Genomic DNA, 23,625 nt, shown 5'->3' on the forward strand with positions numbered 1-23,625 from the left:
TCTTGTTTAATTAAAATTAAATCAATTTGTTCGTTTGCCTTGGAGTTCTCGATTGCGAGATTCCTACTTGAAGCTAGGTGTTAGAATGTTCAAAACGGTGAGACATAAACCACTTTTTACACCTTAGCTCCCATCTACCCCGGGATTCGAACTGACGACCTTTGGATTGTGATCCCAACTGCCTACTGGCGAGCTAACGACCTAACCTCTAGGGGCTGGGGCGAACATATACTTCCCCGTCCGACGGAAGGCGTGATCAGACAAATCTCGTCTCAAAAAATGCCACCGGACCGTCTGGGATCGAACCCAGGCCAACTGGGGTTTGAGGCAACCACGCTTACCACTACACCACCGATCTCGACATTTTATTCTTAACCTAAAAAAGCTCATATGATGGAGCTTTAGTGTGAATTATAACTTAAACAATTTTTTGTCAGTTCAGCAACATTTCAGTTCTTTTGGGGTCCTAAACGATTCCCTAAAGTTTGGGAATGATTCGTTTATAGTTTTTAGCTGCGTCAATTTTGTATGGGAAATATCAATTTTTGGAATTGAATATTTGAATAAAATCACAAGCTAAGTTTAAAGCAATACAAGTAGCAGACTCATATAAAGCTTTCAAGAAGCTGCATATTTTATTTTAAAAAGTTGTAAAGCACCTTTAGAATTGAACAAAAATGGCAATCGATTGCGCATTAAATGACGTTTTATTGCCCATTTAGGCAAAGCTGAATAATTTTATTTTTTCATCTTTGATTTATTCGGACCAAAATACTTCTTTTATTAGAATGTTTTGAGAACACAATCCATTTACCCTTTACTCATTAGATTTAGAAGTAAAAATGTGGAGAAGATCCAAATTGTCCCATATGAATCAAATAATTGCAAAATTTTCCTACTGCTTACTATTTTATATAGTGGCATGTGTACTTCTTGTTGGTTGAATAAACTTAAAACGTGTTTTATAGGCTAGAAAATGCGCATGGGTGAAATCTGCATTGTGAGCAGTAGAACAAATAGACAACCTTTTTATCAAGAATTGAGAACCAAAAGTAACCTTTTGAAATGATGATTGGCTTGATTTTAAAATTTCTTTTTTTTTCTATTTTAAGGACCAAACAATTTCATTTTATAACTTAGATAATCGAACCAATAGTTTCCGAGCTATCTCGAGTTGAAAAATTAGTCCTAGTTTGGTGACACTAAATAAAACTCATTTTATCTTTATGATGCTCAGCAACCAGCCGTCAGAAAAATATTAAAATAAAAGGGTATAAATTTCCTCAGGACTATAAAAATATTTTTCGCAGGGGTGCTTTTCTTTCATGAAGCATATTATTTTAATTCAACTAGTGTTTTTACTTGATTTTAACAGTTCTGTTCCAGGGTGTTACATTTGTTACTCAAAGATTTGGAGCAATGCTGTTAATCGTTGAATCAACGTCATCGATGTCGATGATCGTTGATTTAAACGTAATCGTAATCGCAGCCATCGTTGATTTAATCGTCAACGTCAACGGAGTCGTTGATTTAAATGGCGTTGATCAACGCGTTGATTATCGATAATCAACGAGTTGATCAACGGCGTTCTTTTATAGTTTTCTAGAGTTTTATGAGGAAAGAACGATTTTTTCATAAATGTTTTGATTGGGAAACATTCTCAAATTGATGTACCAAGAGGACCGAAGTGACCGGATTTTAAACGTAATATAAGCCTTAGCTAATTGCTGGTCACTTCCATCTCCACTTTGGTTCCCAAGTCCAACCAGAATTTTCTTATGTAAATGACACCGAGAACGGACAATTGGGAACCGAGATATGGTCGGATTTTCACTGGAATTATTGTGCCGGCGGGTTCATCGACACAATTTATTTTTCTATAATACAATACTGAATTGACCTCATGACCCATGTTCCAGAACCCAGATTAAGATTGGCCAAGATGTCAAACTTCGTGACAGACCGGAGTAGCCTACTATTATTGATCAATGAGTAAAAAAAAAATATTTATGACCTACTGCGATTGGTTTTCGGCACCACGCGAAAGATTTATCTCTTGGGATTCGATCGAAACTCATTGATCACCAACAGTAGGCTACTCCAGTCTGTCACGAAGTTTGACACCTAGGCCAATCTTAATCTGGGTTCTGGAACATGGTTCATGTGGTCAATTCAGTATTGTATCATAGAAAAATAAATTGTGCCGATGAACCCGCCGGAACAATAATTCCGGTGAAAATCCGACCATATATCGGTTCCCAATTGTCCGTTCTCGGTGTCATTTACATAAGAAAATCCTGGTTGGACTTGGGAACCAAAGTGGAGATGGAAGTGACCAGCAATTAGCTAGGGCTTAAATTACGTTTAAATTCCGGTGACTTCGGTCCTCTTGGTACACCCGGATCCCCGAACAACCATGCCACATCAATTTAAGAATGTTTCCCAATCAAAACATTTATGAAAAAATCGTTCTTTCCTCATAAAACTCTAGAAAACTATAAAAGAACGCCGTTGATCAACTCGTTGATTATCGATAATCAACGCGTTGATCAACGTCGTTTAAATCAACGACTCCGTTGACGTTGACGATTAAATCAACGATGGCTGCGATTACGATTACGTTTAAATCAACGATCATCGACATCGATGATATAAACGCCGTTGATTTCAACGATTAACAGCATTGATTTGGAGTATATATTATATTTGGAGTATATATTATATTTGGCGTATATACATATATTTGGCGGGGCTCTTTCAGGGAGAATAAATTTTGAGAAAAAATCCTAGATCTATGAGAAGTATTTTATAACAACATAAAATTTTACAACTTTCGAAAAAAATAACATTAAAAAGTTAAGCTAAGTGCACTTTATCAAACAATGTGTATAGGTGTTTCGATTGAAAATTTGATTTGCATTTTTTTAATTTTGTTTGATAGTATTTTCAAAACTCACCTTTTTTAATTTTCAAAACTCATCTTTTTCAATTTCCAAAACTCACCTTTTTCAATTTTCAAAACTCACCTTTTTACTGATAAAAACAAAGATAAAAACTCTAATGAAGTAATCGAAAAAAGATTTTCGGTTCATTTATTTTAAATGAAAAAATAAATCAATGAAAAAGCTTGCAATTTTTCCGAAGCCACCAAATCGATAAGAAAACTCCTTCCCGAGATACTGATTTTCGGATATTCAAATGCTTATTTTGTATGACCAGGCAAAAAAAAAAAAATATAAAAATTTAAATAACAGGCCATAATCCCATCATTTGAATGCAAAAGTGTTTTAAAATGCATTTTACACTAGTTCAGTTGTTTTGCAATCATTAGTTTTCAAAAAAGTAAGATTTGACAAAAATAAAAAAATAGCGAAAAAAAAACTTTTTGCGATACTAAACATCGAAAATTTTCAAAAATTCAAGAGATGTTTAAATCAACCCAAACATGCTAAAAATGATTTTAAACGCAGGGGAATGCATTTTAAACCAATTTCAGCTGATTGCACTAAAATTTCCCTTGAAATTTTGAAGTTTTTTGAACAAATATTTTTTTGCCCCCTGATTTTCAGACCAACTTTAAAGACAAAAACTTTAAATAAAATTTGTACCAGCCTTATTTCTAGCGACAAAAAAATTAAGCTTTGTAAGTGTCACTGCCGATATCTCAGAAACTAATGGTTCGATTTTCAATGATAAAAATGAATAATTCGTAGAATTTCCTTGTTACTGCGAAAATTGATTCATTTTTCATTCCGAAAAACTGTTGCATCAATTTTTTGGGCCTGATTATTCAAGTTTCCAAGAGCTGGAATTTGTCATCTTGCTTGTTAAGTATTTTGGGGTGCTAAACAAAAACAACTGTGAGGTCTATTTGTTCTCGATTTTTAAAATTTCTTATTTAATTATCGTACTCTATTTTCATCACTAAAATTAACCGTTGGTAATTAAATTTCACAACCCACAACACAAGCTTCGAGCTGTCCTCAATTTAAGCCTGCACTCAATATTCAAACCATTCCCAGAATACTCTCCGCGTCCGGTCTGTAGTGGCCACAGGTGGGGAATCCGGGCGGGGGCTTTTTCATCTGGTCGACATCTCCCACCTGCAGGATGAGGGACATTCCGATGCCAAGGTGCCACTCGAAATGACAATGCACCAGCCAGAAGCCTGCAAAAATGACGCGAAATGTTCAAAAAGTGACACAAACTTGCACTCACTCGTGGTGGCTGCTCAACTAACCTGGATTATCGGCGCGGAACCGAACTCTGGTGTAGCCCCGGCTCGGGATGGACACGGTGTCCTTGTAGGGTGGATTATGGCTGTCCGGCATGCCACCGCGTCGGGGGGCTTGGGCTTTTAACCACGCAAACTTGTCCACCTGGCGTCGTGTCCCGGGTGGCACCTGGCCCTGGCCCATCACGATGAACCGGTGGCCGTGCAGATGGAACGGGTGGTACAGTTCGCGGATCTGGTCGGCATCGTCGATGAGTGACATCTCGACCACGTCGTTCAGCGCCACCTGGAGCCGGTGGGTGCAGAAGCAGGCCCGGTCGGGCAGGCAACGGGCCGGTTTGGAGGTCGAGTTGCAAAATTGGTCCGCCACCGTGGCCAGCAGGTCCGGTTGGGTCAACGGCGGAAACGGCAAGTTCACCATGCTGATGTTATTCGTGATGCCAATGTTGTTGAACGTTAGGGCCACAGCTGGGAGAGGGGGAGGGAGATACAAGAAATTCGTCATCCTTTTGAGTTCTGCCAGAGTCTCTTTTCGTGACTTGGACCGACTGACCGGTGCCAGATTGATAATGAATTATTTAAGCTGACCTCGGCAGTAATGATTTGGGAGGGATTTCTACCTGCCAAATTATGAATTATCTAAACGGTGCTAATTAGCGGAAAACCGAATTCAAGCTTAGGTGCAGGATTACATTGTAAGAAGGCTAAATTTGCTTAATTGTACGCAGTTCAAAAAATATGGTTAATTATACAGCAATTCCATTTGAAAAGAGCCTAAACCGAAAAAAAGTTCTCCAATCGGGCTCAAAATTTTTCTGGTGCGCCTAGGGTTTCCTATGCACATAGGACATTTTGAAAAAGTAAGCGAGAAGTATGAATTAATTGTTACTGAATTCATTGAAAAGAAACAAATTTATTACTTTTCTTTTTTAATTTTGCACTATTGGCATAGTCAACAAAAAAAAACCAGGAATTCCCGGGAAATGGCCAAATTCAACTCTCGATTCCCGGGAAATTGAAAATCTCGAGAATCGTCACCCTCTATAATACAAATAATGATGTGATGTGGTGATGGTAACCAGATTTTTAAGCGAAGATGGCGCTACGATAACATAACAGCCATACTTTTTTTTCTTATCCCTCTACTGCCCAAATTTTTTTTCGAAAGGTTTTATTTTTCCCGTGTTCAGGAGGTCATTTTGAGCAACTTTTGTTCTACGAAAAACTTCAATTCTCTTGTTTTATATTTTTTGTTGTTTCATTTATAGTATTTTAATTTGCATTTATCATGTTTAGTTTTTTTTTTTTGATATTATTTGGAATATTCTACCACCTCCTATCATTACATTTTGCCTTTTTTTGCATGTTTTTACAGTCACTTTTTAAATTTTTTGCTTGTTTTTCACATTTTCTGCTATAAAATGGCACCATTATCATTTAAATTGTACAAACATGCGTAGAGGCATTAAAATTACTGCAAACTTCATTTTAGTTAAAATATAGGAAATGTTAGTAAAAAACGCAGCCAAATTTGACCCCTTAAAAATGACATTTTGAATAACATCAGCAAAGTCACATAAAACAAGTAAAACTTCAAACCCATAAATTTTCTAAAATTTTATGAGTTCTTCTTTCCAATGCTTTTCAAAGATCAAAAATTGGTTGAAAAATGGATTATTGGCGATTTTTTAAATCGAAGCCCGCCTAAAGGCGGGGTTGGGTTGTAGAGGGTTATGTTGGTACCACTGCGCACTTTTGACATTTCGGGCGTGCACCATTCGTAACGCCATCTTCGCTTAAAAATCTGGATAGACACATTCTGTCTTAGCGCTACAAAACGGTTTAACGTTTCTTTTTTCAGTTTTTTGCTATAACTTGGAAAGATGAAAGAAAACAACTTCATATTTTACAGATTCCAAAATACGTTACATTTGCCATAAGAATCAACGTTTAGGATTTGAAGTTTTGGTTTCTGTTCAACGAGCAAATATGTAGCGTGACGTTACAACGGTTGAGAATTTCTTATTATCATTATATTTTTTATTCAGCTCTATTAATCAACATCAACTAGACAATATCATGTCTTTTAACTTAAAATTGGTTGTTGAATCGAACCCCGTCAGATATTCAAAATTACTGGGCACATTGGAAAAGACATTATTTTTATCGAAATATTTGAGATCCGTCTTTGTTAAATGTATAAAGATAAAGCGATACTTATCAACAAAATATAAACACCAGAATTTTCGAATTTGGCCAGAGTTACAAAGGAACAATTCGTCTAAATTGGGTACTCCGATAAATGAATTGTATCCCGTTTAAAAGCGTCACATATAAAAAAAATCGCGTAATTCCATTCGGCAAAAAGCTGTTGTCACTTGCTGGTGTAAAACCGGTATTTTGTTAATTCGAGGTATTTGCAGCACCATTGTTCGTGTACAACGTACTCGCACACAATACGCTACCAACGGTTTTATTTACCAAGCTTGAAGCGAAAAAAAAAAATATAAAACCTCCCACTTACTCATGTAGCGGACGTATCCGTTTTCCGAGAACAGCAGGTTGGTGTCCGCCTGGAACGTGTCAAATGCGATGTAAAACTTTTTGTCCGGCTTCGCATCGATCAGGGCATCGTCCCGGTGAACTTCGTGGGATTCCAGGTCAGCGGCACACACGGACTGATCCCCGGGCTGGTAGCAGGTGGTGTTTGGGTGGTTCAGGATCTGACACGAAAAAAAAAACAAATGGAATATTTGAGACCCCCGGTGTGAAGGTTTGTTTATGATAAATTGCTTTGGATGGAATCAATTTGGATTTAGTACTAAGAGTATAAAACGTTAATGGTTCGAGCAAAAAGCTTTTTTCCGGTAATGCCTCTAAATTTTTTTTTGATTTTTTCAACCATTTCATGAGCTTTCCAGGTAACAAGATTGCTGAAGAGTGCAAAGCGATTCGTTTACCTCCAAAGAAATTTAAAACACAACTAAAAATATATTTTCTAAAAGCTTCCAAGTTTTTATAACCAATAAATTTTCCTGCGTTGATAATCGTCTAAAAATGTTTTGCTATAACTATTTGTGTAAGTATCAATTACTTACTAGATCAGTGTGACAATTACAGTTTCAACAGGATTGACCAACGGCTCAGTTCCACTTACCACACCAACCGGATACGGCTCGTCCCAGCCGGGAGGTTCCACCGTCGGAAAGGCCAACTCTTGGTCGCTGACGTCGGCCGGTGGCGAGTACGAAAGGACGGCATACTCCTCCTTCCGCTGGATGTCACAAAAGCCGATGGCTCGTACTCGTACCCAGTAGTTTCCTGTTTGGACAGAGAAAAAGGACACACACAAACACAAATGAATCAATGATCGCATTTTGGGATTACAAAGTGGTGGTGGTGGCCAGTGTTTGTCGAAGGGCCCGTGTACGGACCTGGTTTTTGGTCTGCCGAAAGGACGAAATCGTACCGTTCGCCGGACGTCGAAACGAGCGTGTCCACGACCAGCGGCTGGACAGCGCCACCGTCTGTCGAAATGATTTGCATCCTGTGGTGTTCAATCTGGAAGAAGCGAATTAATTATTAGACGCTCACATCCATGCACGGAGAAAAAAGAGTTCCCAAAATCGTGAACAAGCGTTCATGAAAATGGGAACCACGAACAAAGTGTTCAAATTTCATGGTACATTTTTCAAAATCGTACCATGGGATTTGAACACTTTGTTCGAGGTTCCCATTTTCATGAACGCTTGTTCACGAATTTAGGAACTCTTTTTTCTCCGTGTGATTGGTTCAGATCGTAGTGGTTTGTTACTTACTTGTAACTGAAATGGACAAAACTGGCTACCGCTGCTGATTACCCGGAAGCGGTAGCGTTTGCCCTGCTCTACGCGGTAAACCGTCAGCGGAGACTGTTGCAGCTCTTGTTCTTCTTCCTGGAAAATGCAATATTAGATATTTGTTGCTTGTTTGTATTACATTGATTGAATTGAATTTGTAGAACAATAGATCTAAGAATTCAGATATGCGACATGGATTGTGTTAGATTTTTGTTTATACATATTCGATTTGTCAAAGTATCGTTGCGAAGATGATTAAAACCCTAAAAAGTACACAAATTTCATAATTTACATAAATATCAAACTACCAATAAAGGCAAAAAATACTGTTTTACTATTGCACTCCAACAAGTTTACTCATTCACTCACACACTCGCTTGCTCACTTATGAGCTGATTAATTAACACCTGTCAATTCACACAGCAGTTTCCCTGAACCCTTTTCCTGCCTCTTGATTTGCGCGACACTTTGTCCGAAGAGATAATTTTGATCCCTGGTCATCTGAGGTCCATTTTTCATACGAGACGGAGGGGGCTAGACGGGAAAGGGGAGGGGAAAAGACAGCAATTCAGCATTTCAGCAAAAGTGTCCATGTGGTTTATAGATTGTCCCTTATTACGATTTTAAGAAAGAAATAGTTTTGAAAAAGTCGGTTGTTGTTGATAATGGGCTTTTAAGAACACCCGTGAAAGATACAAACGACAAAACAAAGAGAAACAAAAAATTTACTTTTTCAAAATTTAAATCGCGATCAGGGGTGTGCTTATGGGTAGATTTGAGTAGATGACATCTACTTAGCTGTTTGCTTAAATTTATTTATTTTTTAAGGAAAAATATTCAAGTTAAACGATATTTTTGACCATAAAAGGGCTTGCACCAAGTTTCATCAATTTCTTGGCTCAATTTTGAAGCGCCCTTTTCTTTTTTTCAAGTCATATGCACTCTTTCTGGAAAGTCAACCAAACATTTCAGTGTTCCAAGGTAGTGCTGTCGCAGTCTGTCGCAAAGTCGCTAAGTCGATGCGCGATCGCTGCGCGATGGTTTGTTGTTTGTTTTATTTAAATTTAGCTTTGTCACTCTTGCGATGCATAAGTTTTTTTTATTTAACTAAATGATTTTTGGTTGTTGTGCGCACGCAACTATATGTTTCCCCAAGAGCGAGAGAAGCCAACTCGCTCACCAAAATGTATCAAATTTGGACCAATGATTTCAAATGACTTTCTCATATTGAAGGAGTAAGCCTACCCTTCAGGTGAATCGATACTCCGAATTGGTAAAAATGTTGGAGCTCGTTTTAATAGCACAATCGCATTGATTTATTTTTTATTTGTTTGGAAGTGCGCAAAATCTCATTCGTCATTCATTTGCGTAATGCGTTTTATTTTTTTTTGGCACGATCATCAATGTTTATGAGAACACTATCATCTTTCATATTGTAAATACGTGCTATTCATCCTTTATCTCTGTGCTTACAGTATTTAACGGTGTAGCATTCTTGAACAACCACTTCGCAGCAACAGCCTCACAGGGCATGCAAATCTTATGCATCGCTTTGTTAACATGTTTCCAACAGATGACTTGTGTAGGCTGACTTACTCTTTTTATCCTCTAACAGAGGATGATTTTTGACGGGTAGAGTTTTTCGGAACATTTACCCCGAAGCTTTGAAAAAAAGAATACTTTTGAAATCAGTACCATTAATATTACTTTTTTAATTGAGCATGAGCATGAGCATGAGCATGAGAGACCACCCATGGTTGTCCTTCTCCGTTGCTGAACAGGACCGTAATATCCCATCAGCACAACTGGTCACACGCTTCAACGATCAAATGATGTTTCCCTTATCAACAGCATGCATGAATGCGCTGAAAAGATAAAACATCACGATCATCAAAACTAGAGCCGGTGCGAATAGGAAACAGTCGTTGGCCACCAACGGCGCCCGCCATGTCAGTTTGTAGATCTCGAGGGGATGGGACGGGAATGTTAGTTAGCACAGGCTGCTACCAAGGGTGGGTTCTATACGATATCCACACCCCCGCGTGTGCCGGAAAACTACTTCTACTTGGGATTTTGTTAGTGGGGAAGGGTAATGGCCAGGATTCATCATAGAGGATGATGATGTGGCCCAATAATCAATGAATTTTGTTGAATAGGGTGATGTATTATGTATTCTCAAGGCAAACAATCGGATGATGCGGATGAGACCGTTCCCGGTTATTTGGTGTTGAGTTTAACATAAATGATTCAATCTTAGACAGCCGGCTGTGGAAAGATAGAATCAAAATTATGTGTGATTAAAAGGTGAAATATTAAACTCAGCGTAACATATTTACGTAGAGTTGCCCTGAGACTATTTATACTTTTAAATTATTATAAGATGAGCGACCAATTAATGACTGAAGATTTATGATGTTATCTGAAGGACTTGAACAATCGCGTTGAAACAATATTTGTCGCCGTGATTCGCGGGAAACGAATGGTCGAATTGAATGATAATTTATATTTTGCTGACGCAATTTAAAAAGAATCTTCCCGTGAAACAATTGCAAATCATAGAACAAATAAATCCGACTGTGATGTGTATCAAATACATGACTAACGAGAAAAACACACCGACGACGATGGACGAAAACGGAACGCGAAAAAAATGCGTCCCGACGGACAGGCACCTCGAAATGAACTGGCTCAGCTCTGCTGTCATCATGACAACCAGAGCTAGCCGCACCTTCACACACACACGCACGAACTCACCCGAAATACACACCGACGACGATCGACGAAAACGGAACGCGAAAAAAAATGCGTCCCGACGGACAGGCACCTCGAAATGAACTCCATTAATATTACTTTTTTAATTGCTGTTTTAGTTTTTGATGAAAGAGATCTTCGCTTCTGGTTAAGGTTTTTTTCGAAGTGATAGGGACTCAAAACAAATCGCTCTATGTGGCAACTTTATTCTAGTAGAGGACTTTACTAAGTGATTTCGTTTACTTTATAGATCGAGAACTGATATGGGAAATGAAACATAGTTTGATTTTAATTAAATCATACAGTGTACAATGTACACGGTGTGATTATTTAGAGTTCTCCTAGATAAATAAGGTAGGTCTGATATTTTGCACCTTGTAAGAAAGTCTATTTCCCGAAATTTTGAGGGGTAAATTGAAATATAATATTAAGCCCCAAGTGCAACTTCTTCTAAGAATGTAAGAATTTTATAACGATCTTATCAGATTTTCTTTGGAAAGTCACTGAAAATTGATTGAAACAATATGCTTATTATATTTTTTAAGCACTTTGGCTACTGAATCGTAAAAAAGATATAGTCGCATCTCGCGGCGTCCGAGACACCATTTGATTATGCTGGGATCGATTTTTCGAAAAAATGCCAAACTTTGAAGGTCTGTACCGAGCTTCGGGGTGCTCCAAATATCAATGTTATATATACCAAAAGATGTGCAAGAATCGGGCCTACACGCCAGTGATGTTGAAAATAAGCGCTTCAGTGGCCAAAGTGCCTTAAAAAATTACATTTTTGAAAAAATATCTTTTTACGGGTTAAATCCCATTTAAAATTCAAATGCAAAGCGCCAGCTCCTGTTACATCCAATCAAGCTCATATTTGGGATTTGAGCTCAGTATGACCACCGAAACAAACCTCTGAATGCCCGCCAAAATGTAATTTTTGTTACATCCTAATACATATACATAATCTATGCAAGTTGCACATATTCTTATAAATTATCTAATTTGATTCCACTTTGTATAATCTAGACTTTATCAATTAGATCTCTAAGAACAATTTTCGGAACAAGTTCTCACAATAAAATATCAGTATTTGTTCGTTACTAGCTGAAATATGCGAATTTCGCTTAGTTACACATTAGGAAGAGTTAACTGAGACATTTTGAATGCTCATATTTATTTTTTTAAAGAAATTAAATAAAATTTTGATATCAATTTCTTGTCTCAATAAAGCAATGCCGTTAAAAGTAACGATAATTGCGCATAATATAGTTTCATAATTTTCTTAACTTTTTGGCACATTTTTTTAAATTTTCAAAAAATAGTAATGAAAAACTCAATTTTATTTTATTCATTTCAATTTATTGTTCTTATAACCATTCAGTTCGCCTGAAAATTTCATATCAAAGTATAAATATTTCAAAAAATATTAGTTTCTGAAGCTTTCACAACTGGGATCTTGTTTATTCGTTGAGCAACAAAAATTACGATATTATGAAATGAAAATTAACTATTATAATTTTGGTTAATTTTTTAAACAAAAATTGTTGTTACATCATTTAAAACTTAGGTATCCTGTTCTGCCAAGATCAAATTATGTTTTTTTACGGTTTTTTTACCATGGCCAAATTGGATGAAAATTGAAAAAAATATCAATTGATGTCTCAGAGAGGGTTATTCAAAAAAAATATTGGTAAATTTGTTAAAAAGTGTTAACAGTTTAATATCAAGAAAAAAAACCTGAGCTAACAAGGGCGTAAGAGGTTTAATATGAACTGAACTACTTTTATTGCTATGAAAATTCTTTTAGACGAAATCATTTATTAAGCTGAATCATTAAAAAAAACCACTTCGTATTATGTAGAAGGTGATTTTATGAAAATGATATTTCAAGTGAAAAAGCTGATTTTTAAGGTGAATTCAATGCTTATCTATTTATTCATGAGCTCAAATAAGTAAGATTTGTTCAAGAAAAACGATTTGCCAACAAATCCATATTTTCTTCATTATTTTGTATTTCATTTTAACGTCGTCTCAATATTATTCTTTATCATATTCTCTCAAACTGTTCACAGAGCCATATTCAATAGCAATGTTATGGTTTTGAAGCATGGATTCATTTTACTCGCCGTCAAAAGACTGTGATTGGAAAAATATCACTGCAAAAAAAAAAATACTAGTAAATTTAGAAATAGTCTATAAATTTAGAATATTAATATATTTTCTTGAAAATGTTTTTGCAAGCAGTTAAGGCATTAATTGACCCTCGCACTTAATTTGATCATTTAAGTTGCTATTTTATACAATTTTGTTGAAGAATATTAACCAGAACCAATATAAGAACAATTTTGAATAAATTTAAAATTTACCGTTTCCCGGGAATTTTGTAACCCTGGGAAATTGGACGCTTTAGGTAATACTAAACCGCATCAGATTATGTTATTGAGAGCTAGTCAATCTGTTTTCTCCGATTTGATTGCAAAGATAAAGTTCAAAAGCCATACACTGAAATAAAAAAAAAGTACGAAATTCCTTTATTTTAGGAATTCTGCCTCCTTTCCTTATTAAGTAATTGTGTTTTTCGGATAACTGAATAAGGATTTTTTTATATATGTTATTTTCAAGTTGGGACCATCCATAAACCACGTGGACACTTTTTTGGGAATCTGTTACCTCCACCACCCTCCCCCCCTCTTGTGGACAATTGTCCATACAAAAAAAAAACTTTTTTGTATGGATCGTGGACAATCACCATACCCTCCTAAAGTGACCACGTGGTTTATGGATGGTCCCGTTCAAGTCATTCAAGGCATGTTCATGACAAATTTGATAAATATCAATGTACGTGTTTCTATCAATTTCATGTGATTTTTCATAGAAATATACATTAAAATCGATAAAAAATATTCACTTTTATCTTAGATTTGTTCTCCGAAACTTACCGTGGATCTGGATACCCTGTTAATATATAATTCTGACTTCTGGATTGAATACGCGAGAGTCAGTTTTTATTATCAATTCCAAAATGGATCAAATTTAATTATGTGTAGATAGAGCTATCTTTTTATGATAGGTGCGACCTTAACAATTTTAAATAACTAAAAGATTCTATTGTTTCATTGCAATGGGTTGCGTTTTTCCACGCTGCAGACAAAACATTTTTATTTGTCCACGTTGGGGGATGGGCATTTTCATTATCGAGTAGGACGGGACAAAGAAAGGGTTTACGACTAGGTTTAGAATCAATTTTATGAATTTTCAAAAATAATGTGAAGTTTGCGTAAGTTAAGGGCAAAAGTCACTGTTTGTCTGTTTTGATCTTATATTTGAAGTTTACTAAATAATGTTTTCAAACCTATAGGTTCTTGAAATCTTTGACACTTTCTAGCAAGTGTTTAGCTAAGCGAATTACCTTACTAACCGTTAAAGAATTTTTGAAATTTTCCTAAAATAAATTTGCGGGAAGGTGCGTACATTTTTGAATGCAAAAAAAATCTAAAACATAAAATAACTTTTATTTCTGATAATGCGGAATCGACGTAACACCTTATAATCTAGCCCTCTTCAACCTTGCAGTTTCGGCAACGGATTCACAGGCGTGTATCGTTCTTTTTGCGACAAGACTTTTTTTAATTTCTAATAATATTGATTCAAAATCACAGAAAAAAAATATCAGCAGAAATCGTACCAAAAAAAAAAAAATATGCAAAAATAGTAATCTTTAATCCCCAAAATTAAACTTACGTTATATAAGTACTACTTTGTTAAAATAGGTAAATTTACCATATATTTTTTTTTAATTTTTAATTTAATCTACGCTTTGTTTAACCATCAAAAACCATGTGTATGTTTAGGTACTTTAGGATTTTGTTTTATTTTTAAGTTTAAAAATACGTTTCCACTATAAGCGCCTCACATATCAGTTAGTGACTGTCAGCGCCCTAAAAATCATGTATGCACTGTAGGCGCCCTCAGCCAAATGCGCATCTACCTAGCTCAAGCCCATCAAACACACCCCTGATCGCGATTGCTCGTTATGGTTACTAACAAAATCAGTTTTTTTACATCTTTTTTTTTGTAATTTACAGTTGAGTAACAAAACATGGCAAAGATTTTGTTTTAACATTTTTTGTATTTTATTCAATGATAATACGGTTCTTAGACATTTTTAGTACGCAATCAAAATGGACGTCCAATTTTACATAAAAGTCCCCTTGCAACCCAATTGCTAAATTATCACCATTTCAGCTTAAAATTAATGAAAAATACGTCTTTTTCGAATATTAAAAAAAGAAAGGGGTTGTACCGCCCCGAGGTGACGAAAAATGAAGCTCGGATTCGAGATGAGGGAACAAAATTACACATTAGATTAAAGTTTCACAAACATTTAAGAGGGATTGGGGCAACTTTTTCCGATTTCGTGTGAGTTTGCAGAGAATGACTCACATGTACTTGCTCGTTCACTTACTTTTTACTCATTCGGTAACTCATTGAATCACTCTATCACTAACTAGGTTGCAAACAATCATTCGAAACGTTCTATCCTGTCGCACGTAAATTTTGGGCCGAATTTGTTCAGCTTTCAATGCTTCAACTTTTAACCTTCACAAATCCCCAAAATTTGATTACAATCCTGAGATATTCAACAAAATCCTTAAAAAAACTCCGTGCATTGTAGTCACTTTTCATATGAAAGAAGTTTTGATCTGATCGTGCTATTTCGACACACTCTGAAAATTACTACACCTGCACGGAGAAAAAAGAGTTCCCAAAATCGTGAACAAGCGTTCATGAAAATGGGAACCACGAACAAAGTGTTCAAATTTCATGGTACGTTTTTCAAAATCGTACCATGGGATTTGAACACTTTGTTCGAGGTTCCCATTTTCATGAACGCTTGTTCACGATTTTGGGAACTCTTTTTTCTCCGTGTGGCCAAAGGGAATTCCGACAGAAGCTGTTGGACACACGTACATGCCTGACATCATACACATTTTAAATTATAACTCAAGACCTCGGCAACCAAATTCAACCAAACTTCAGGAAATGCTCAGAATGGTCAGCCAAACAAAACGTGTTTGTTATTGTTCACATCGCGTGCTATAGATTTGTTTATTTAAAGTGTTATATATCTTTTGTCGAACACTTAGTACTTTTCGAAAAAAAAAGATTTTTGATGTTTGATGGAAAATATTTTCAAAACTATGAATGATAGAGTCAAACTGTTTGAAGCAATCAGTTCGTATACTATCGCTAAACAAACGCTCCAAGTTTCAACTAATTTGGCTACACCAGATAAAAGATACAGTATTAATCTGAAAAGCACGTGTCACAAGTGTGCCTTGAAAGTAGAATTGTACTACGTGTCACAAGTGTGAATTCCCATACAAACTGAAATATGCTCAAATCAAATGGTTCATCCGACTTAACCGATATATTTTCTAAAACAAAAGATGGGAATGCTTTAAAAAAATTGTAATTTTTTTACAAATTTGTGAAAAAAATAAGCAAAAAATCCACACTTTCCAAAAACATGTTGCACGATCATTTTGATGATAAGTTGGCCTATGTCACAAGTGTGTTTTGCGATTTCCGGGAAACGGAAGCGAATTCCCAAAATCGGGCTAAAGCTTCTTGTAGTGTTTGTTAAGTAGAGTAAAACGTCATTAAACTAATTTTCGACCATTATAGTCGTTGTCACAAGATAGCACACAACAGAATTTTGTTGAATTTTGATCATTATTCAAAGTGGATGAAACTCTTCGCACTATTTGGCAAAGTTGTTAACTGGAACATAAACTATAAACTCATGAGGTTTTAGAAAAATTTAAACTTTGTTAATGAACTCATTCATGGCAAAAACCAAAGAGCATAAGTTTTACGGATTGAATCCCATGAAAAAATTCAGATCCTTAGCGCCAGCTTCTATCGCAACCAATCAAGCTCATATCTGGGATTGCAGCTCAGTACATCAAAGAGATGATGCCCAACAAAATTGGGTCGCTCTGTTACACCTTTTTAAAACGAAGTTGACTTTATAGCTGTCGGCCACCATTGCTAGTACCAACCACTAGTGTGTTCCTTTTTATCTACAAGGACTTCACCGCCCTGGACTTCTAAGTGTATGAAAGTATGGCACGGAGCGACGGCGCCGAATACCCATATTTACACAAAGAATTTGAGAGCGCCCGCCGCGGGATTCGAACCGGCGACCTCTGGATTGTGAGTCCAGTGTTACACCTTTATACTCACATCAAAATGCCTTCCCCTTCCATTGATCAAAATCGAATCCATCTGGATGGTGCTACTTTGCAGCCCCGGAACGTACTTCTCCGCCATGTCCAGCGTCCAGTCCGCGATAATAATGATGTGCTCGGTCAGATCCGCATCATACAACTCTCTGTTCAAATCACTCGGATTCCGCACGATCAGCGACCCAAAGTGCCCGTTGGCCTTCTGGTGTCCGGCGTGCGAATGGTAAAACTGCGTTCCCGGCTCGCTGGCGTTGAACACGTACCGGAAGATGTCCCCGAACGGAATCGGACACTGCGTCACCATCGGAACGCCGTCCATCCAGGGCGTCTGCATCTGGTGCATGCCGTGCCAGTGAATCGCACCGGCCGAGCCCTCCATGTGGTTTAGCAGGTCCACCACGATGACGTCGTTCCGACAGACGGCGATCGTGGGTCCCGGGATTTGCCGGTTCAGCGTCACCACGCTCCGTTCCATTCCGTCGGCGGTGATGCACTGCGGGTGGAAGCAGTCGGAATGGTTGCCCCATCGGCACTCTTTGCAGGCCCTGTTGGAATGTTTTAGGAGGAATAAAAAGTTATTCCAACTTCATTACTCTGTTTTCGTTTATGGGAACTAAAATTCAAATTTGGTAACATTAAGTTGAAATAATTGAGGCTTGAAAGTTTAAGAAAAACAGGACTGTGGAATCGTATAGCTTTGAAGTGATTCCGACTCCAACTCCGGCTTCTGAAAATTTAGCTCCGGCTTCTGGAGATTCTGCGCTTCCGACTATATGGAAAAAATACCTTATCATCCGATATTTTAAACTTCATGAATTTGAAAGATGAATAGTTCTCTAGGATTTCGGTCATTTGATTTTTTTTGTATTTTTTAATCCGGCTGAAACTTTTTTGGTGCCTTCGGTATGCCCAAAGAAGCCATTTTGCATCATTAGTTTGTCCATATAATTTTCCATACAAATTTGGCAGCTGGCGATGTATGAAAATTCAAAAATCTGTATCTTTTTAAGGAATTTTTTGATCGATTTGGTGTCTTCGACAAAGTTGTAGGTATGAGTACAGACTACACTGGAAAAAAATGATACACGGTAAAAAAAATTGGTAATTTTTTTATTTAACTTTTTATCACTAAAACTTGATTTGCAAAAAAACACTATTTTTATTTTTTTTTTATTTTTTGATATGTTTTAGAAGACATAAAATGCCAACTTTTCAGAAATTTCCAGGTTGTGCAAAAAATCATTGACCGAGTTATGAATTTTTTAATCAATACTGATTTTTTTCAAAAAATCGATATTTTGGTCGCAAAAAATTTTCAACTTCACTTATCGATGTAAAATTGAATTTGCAATCAAAAAGTACTTTAGTGAAATTTTGATAAATTGCACCGTTTTCAAGTTACAGCCATTTTTATGTAACTTTTTTCAAAATAGTCGCAGTTTTTCATTTTTTAAAATTAGTGCACATGTTTGCCCACTTTTAAAAAAAAATATTTTTGAAAAGCTGAGAAAATTCTCTATATTTTGCTTCTTCGGACTTTGTTGATACGACCTTTAGTTGCTGAGATATTGCAATGCAAATGTTTAAAAACAGGAAAATTGATGTTTTCTAAGTCTCACCCAAACAGCCCACCATTTTTCAATGTCGATATCTCAGCAACTAATGGTCCAATTTTCAATGTTAAAATATGAAACATTTGTGAAATTTTCCGATCTTTTCGAAAACAATATTTTCAAAAAAATTCAACCAAGACTAACATTTTAAAAGGGCGTTATATTGAATGTTTGGCCCTTTTGAAATTTTAGTCTTGATTTGAAAATTTTGAAAATATTGTTTTCGAAAAGATCGGAAAATTTCACAAATGTTTCATATTTTAACATTGAAAATCGGACCATTAGTTGCTGAGATATCGGCATTGAAAAATGGTGGGTTGTTTGGGTGAGACTTAGAAAACATCAATTTTCCTGTTTTTAAACATTTGCATTGCAATATCTCAGCAACTAAAGGTCGTATCAACAAAGTCCGAAGAAGCGTAATATAGAGAATTTGCTCAGCTTTTTAAAAAAAATATTTTTCAAAAGTGGGCAAACATGTGCATTAATTTTAAAAAATGAAAAACTGCGACTATTTTGAAAAAAGTTACATAAAAATGGCTATAACTTGAAAACGGTGCAATTTATCAAAATTTCACTAAAGTTCTTTTTGATTGCAAATTCAATTTTACATCGAAAAGTGAAATTGAAAAATGTTTGCGACCAAAATATCGATTTTTTTAAAAAATCAGAATTGATTAAAAAATTCATAACTCGGTCAAAGATTTTTTGCACAAACTGGAAATTTCTGAAAAGTTGGCATTTTATGTCTTCTAAAACGTATCAAAAATTAAAAAAAAATAAAAATAGTGTTTTTTTGCAAATCAAGTTTTAGTAATAAAAAGTTAAATAAAAAAATCACCAATTTTTTTTACCGTGTATCATTTTTTTCCAGTGTAGTCTGTATTCATACCTACAACTTTGCCGAAGACACCAAATCGATCAAAAAATTCCTTAAAAAGATACAGATTTTTGAATTTTCATACATCGCCAGCTGCCAAATTTGTATGGAAAATTATATGGACAAACTAATGATGCAAAATGGCTTCTTTGGGCATACCGAAGGCACCAAAAAAGTTTCAGTCGGATTAAAAAATACAAAAATTAAAATTGAAGATAAAAGACCGATTTCGTAGAGAATTGCTCAGATATGACTATTTACGGTTATGCCGTTTTTTTCGACCCATACCGGCAACTCCGGAACTGGATACGGGATCTATATCGTCTTACATCTTTGTGCAGGGGTGACATATTTTAAACTTACGATCCCATCGCTGCATAGCTCTCGGCGATCCACTTGAAATAGCAAATGCGAGGTGCCTCGGTGGCACTGCAAACCCGGTCACACTCTTCCCCGGCGTAGGTCTTCATCTTCGCCGTCAACGGAACCTGGATGGGCCGGGTCTGTTGCTTTGCCCATAGCGAACCTTCGAATTTTAAACCGATTATTCTCGTGTTCAGAATCATAACGTTATAACAAACATACTAAAATCTAATTTAAACGTTAAGAAGCCATCGATTTCATTGCTCAATAACGCTACAAGTACAATAACTAAGATTTTTGCAAACACTGTTAGCTTCATAGTTCCACTTTAATCCACTATCTACTCTTGCTCAAAATTCCAGAACATGTTTTCAAATCAAACCTCCAATGATGACTGACAAAATTTTTTCCAGCAAAACCTAACTCTTCCCCACATGAAAGCTTGTGTCTATGGTCATGAACTGATAATCCTACATCGGCAATATTTCAGATTGCATAAGACACCCGAACGGCGACCTTGGAGTTGAACTCTTCTGCCGTTGAATCGCACACAACCCAAAACAGTACAATTTCCCGATTCGTTCAATTCCGTCGGATTTTAATGGCGCACCAACATTTGATTAACGGCCGTCGATGGCTCGGGGCAGTGTAATAAATATGTCTCGCGTTCTCCGTGACTTGCAGCTCTTGGATGCTGGCTGCTTTTGGGTAGAACATCCTACAGTGTGTGTGTGTTGCCGGGGTTTGCTTTCTTGGAACCTGCGGCGGCGGTAGCGGCTTAGTCGGATGTTTTTGATAAGAGTTGGAAAGTAAACAGGCTTTTTTGTACTGCCTGCGGCAATTTTGGTTGTGATTGAAGATTATTTTTTCCTGGTTTAAATATATGGGTGACAACGTGGAGAGAGTTAATCTGTTGTCGCGTTATCATGTACGTTTTGACAATACTTAAATGTTAGACGATTTAAAACGCAAATGGTGTGTTTTGAATATTCTCAGTTGGTTTTTATCAATTCAGATCAGAATAAATTGTTTGAATATATTTCTATTTGGTTAGATCGATTTCAGTTTCAAAGTTAATGAAAACATGATTTGAATATATTTAACATATATTTTTTATTTGAAAAGGCTCTTATATAAATTGCATTAACATAATTTCCTTTTTCAAAGCATGAAGTTCAAGATTCCCAGAATCTTTTTTTTAATGTGCAGAAACTAGATATTTGATTGCGAATATTTTGCAATTGAAAGTGATCTGTTAAAAGAGACAGTTGCAAAACAGAAATAATTTTATTGAAACGAGCAGTAAATTTCACAAAGTTGTAATTTTTTAACATTGAAAATAGACTCAATAGTTATCGAGGTATCACATGTTATAAAATGAGGGCTAGTTAAATGACACTGAGAAAAACTATTTTTCTCAAAATTTATGATTTAAGAGGCTGTATCTCAGCAACCAGCGGTCCGATTAACAAAGTCTCAGCTTTTCGCTAAAATTGTTTACGGGAGTTTTTTTTACTTTGCGAATTATTTTTAAATTGCAAAAAAAACTATACAATTTTTGGAAAATGTCACCTTACTATGTTTATTATTTAAAAACGGTGCCAAAAAAAAGATTTTGAAAATTTTGTTTGACAATATTTTAGATTTTTTCCAAAAATCACATTAAAAAAGAATCAAATTCATGTACAAGATCCATCCATCTTAAATTCAACCGCAAAAGTCCCCTAAAAAAATTAACAAGTTTCGAACATTAAGAAATGCGTATTTTGGGAGTTCAACTTTGTCTAATCTAATCTAATCGAACACAAGCGCAGCCAGTCCGAAGAAAGCATCCGGGAAGAACTTATGGTAAGATTACGCCTCAAGTTCCTTCTTGTCATTATTAATGATTGCAGTACTTTCGAGAACCCCCGAAGTGTTTTACACTCATTAAAGCGGCCCGGCCTACTGCGTCCCGCATAATCAAATACCAAAGGTGAAACTGTCGAAATCATAAGAAAATTATTTCTGGTATGGTTACCATTTGTGATATTGTTGATATAATGTCACGACCATATAAAAAAATTAAAATGGTGCTATTTCCCGAATGGTTACACTTTTCTTGACATATTCGAATGGTTGATTTTTTTTCCTGCAATTTAATGAACGGTATCTATTCGTCATACGATTCGGATGGTTCGAAACAGCTATTGTTAGAACATAATAGTACTGGTAGCTGGTATGATAAAAGTTATGATACTCGGTATGATTTAGTCAAAGAAACCTAAGCGGAAAATTTCCTAAATTTCCTAAGTCCTAATAATTGAAACAATTGCACAACAATTAATGGGTACGATATAATTATTCCTCATATGTTTGGTATTATTTGAAACAGTTTATGTATGATTGAGCCAAAAATGAATTTTGGCGAAAATTTTCTTAAGTCCCAATGATTCAAACAATAGTCCAACAATTCATGGAGAAATATAACTTTTCGCCATATGGTAAGGATTTTTCGGAACAGCTATTGTTAAAACATAAGGGTACCATAGCCGACGTAGTATTTCCAACTTGAAGTTCAGCGAAAAACTCTTAAGTCCCAATAATCCAAACAAATGTACAACAATTCATGAAACGATATAACTGTTCGCCAAATGGTTAGGATTATTTGAAACAGGTATCGTATGATTGAGCCAAATGAACTACAGCAAAAAAAATCTTAAGTCCGAATAATTCAGATAATATTTCAACAATTCATGAAACGATATACCTGAATTATGGCGAAAATTTTCCTAAGTCCTAACAATTCAAACCATTGTTCAACAATTCATGGAACGATACACCTGAATTATGGCGAAAATTTTCCTAAGTCCCAACAATTCAAACCATTGTTCAACAATTCATGGAACGATATACCTGTTTGCCAAATAGTTTGTATGTAAAGCTAATTTATTTTCGTGATAATTTTTATAAGTCCAAATAATTTAAACAAATGATTGACCATTATCAGAACAATAACTGTTCACCATATGTGATTTGTCTATAATTTATTTTGTATGGTTCTACCATACATGTTACGATATATTTACGATAAATTTTGAGGCCACATTTCATAATAAAATGCATTTTAAACCGCCAAACGTAATGTAACTGAGATAGCTCAATTAGATAAGGCGGCAGCACCACGGAAGAATCAACAGGAGACATCATCATCAAGCGGTAACAAATCCCGGACATTACAAAAAAAAACGCTACACAGCAAAAAATCCGATGGTAAAATCGCATGCAAAAGCATGCACATCACCTTCGTCAAAATAAACACTTAATATTACACACTGCATGTACATTTTTTGCATACACAAAAAAAAAGTTGCAACCGACGGGATTCAAACCCAGCACCAACAGTAAGGACTGGCGCCTTAGCCCACTCGGCCATCAAACCGATGAAAAGTTGCAAGAATAAACGCATATATGAGCTTGACATTTCGGTCAAGTAGGTTTCCCATACTGATGGGCTACATATTTCAGTGTGTAAAATCACATAAAATTGCACAAAATAATGCAATATTTATTTTACACCCAGGCCTTTTACACGCAGCTGGATTACTACTTTTTTAGCTGTGTAACCATTAATAATCATATACTTTCCATTCCCGTTAAATCTACAGTTCCGAGAACATTTGTAAAGTTTATTTTTTGGCTCCTCCCTTTTCAA

At 36.0% G+C, this 23,625-nt stretch overlaps 1 protein-coding gene across 1 annotated transcript; it reads right to left on the reverse strand.

The window, feature by feature from the left end:
* Nucleotides 1-3,879: 3,879 nt before the first annotated feature.
* On the reverse strand, nucleotides 3,880-20,998 carry LOC120428541 (uncharacterized). Its single transcript, XM_052708622.1, has 8 exons — nucleotides 19,932-20,998; nucleotides 17,074-17,620; nucleotides 8,053-8,169; nucleotides 7,669-7,795; nucleotides 7,392-7,555; nucleotides 6,759-6,957; nucleotides 4,241-4,702; nucleotides 3,880-4,168 (listed from the first exon to the last, which is right to left on the reverse strand). Exons 1-8 carry the CDS (start codon nucleotides 20,132-20,134, stop codon nucleotides 4,008-4,010), a joined length of 1,980 nt encoding a protein of 659 aa, XP_052564582.1. The 5' UTR covers nucleotides 20,135-20,998; the 3' UTR covers nucleotides 3,880-4,007.
* Between the last annotated feature and the right edge of the window lie 2,627 nt (nucleotides 20,999-23,625).

This window comes from Culex pipiens, chromosome 2 (assembly GCF_016801865.2).
Source record: "Culex pipiens pallens isolate TS chromosome 2, TS_CPP_V2, whole genome shotgun sequence".
Taxonomy (NCBI): Eukaryota; Metazoa; Arthropoda; class Insecta; order Diptera; family Culicidae; genus Culex; species Culex pipiens.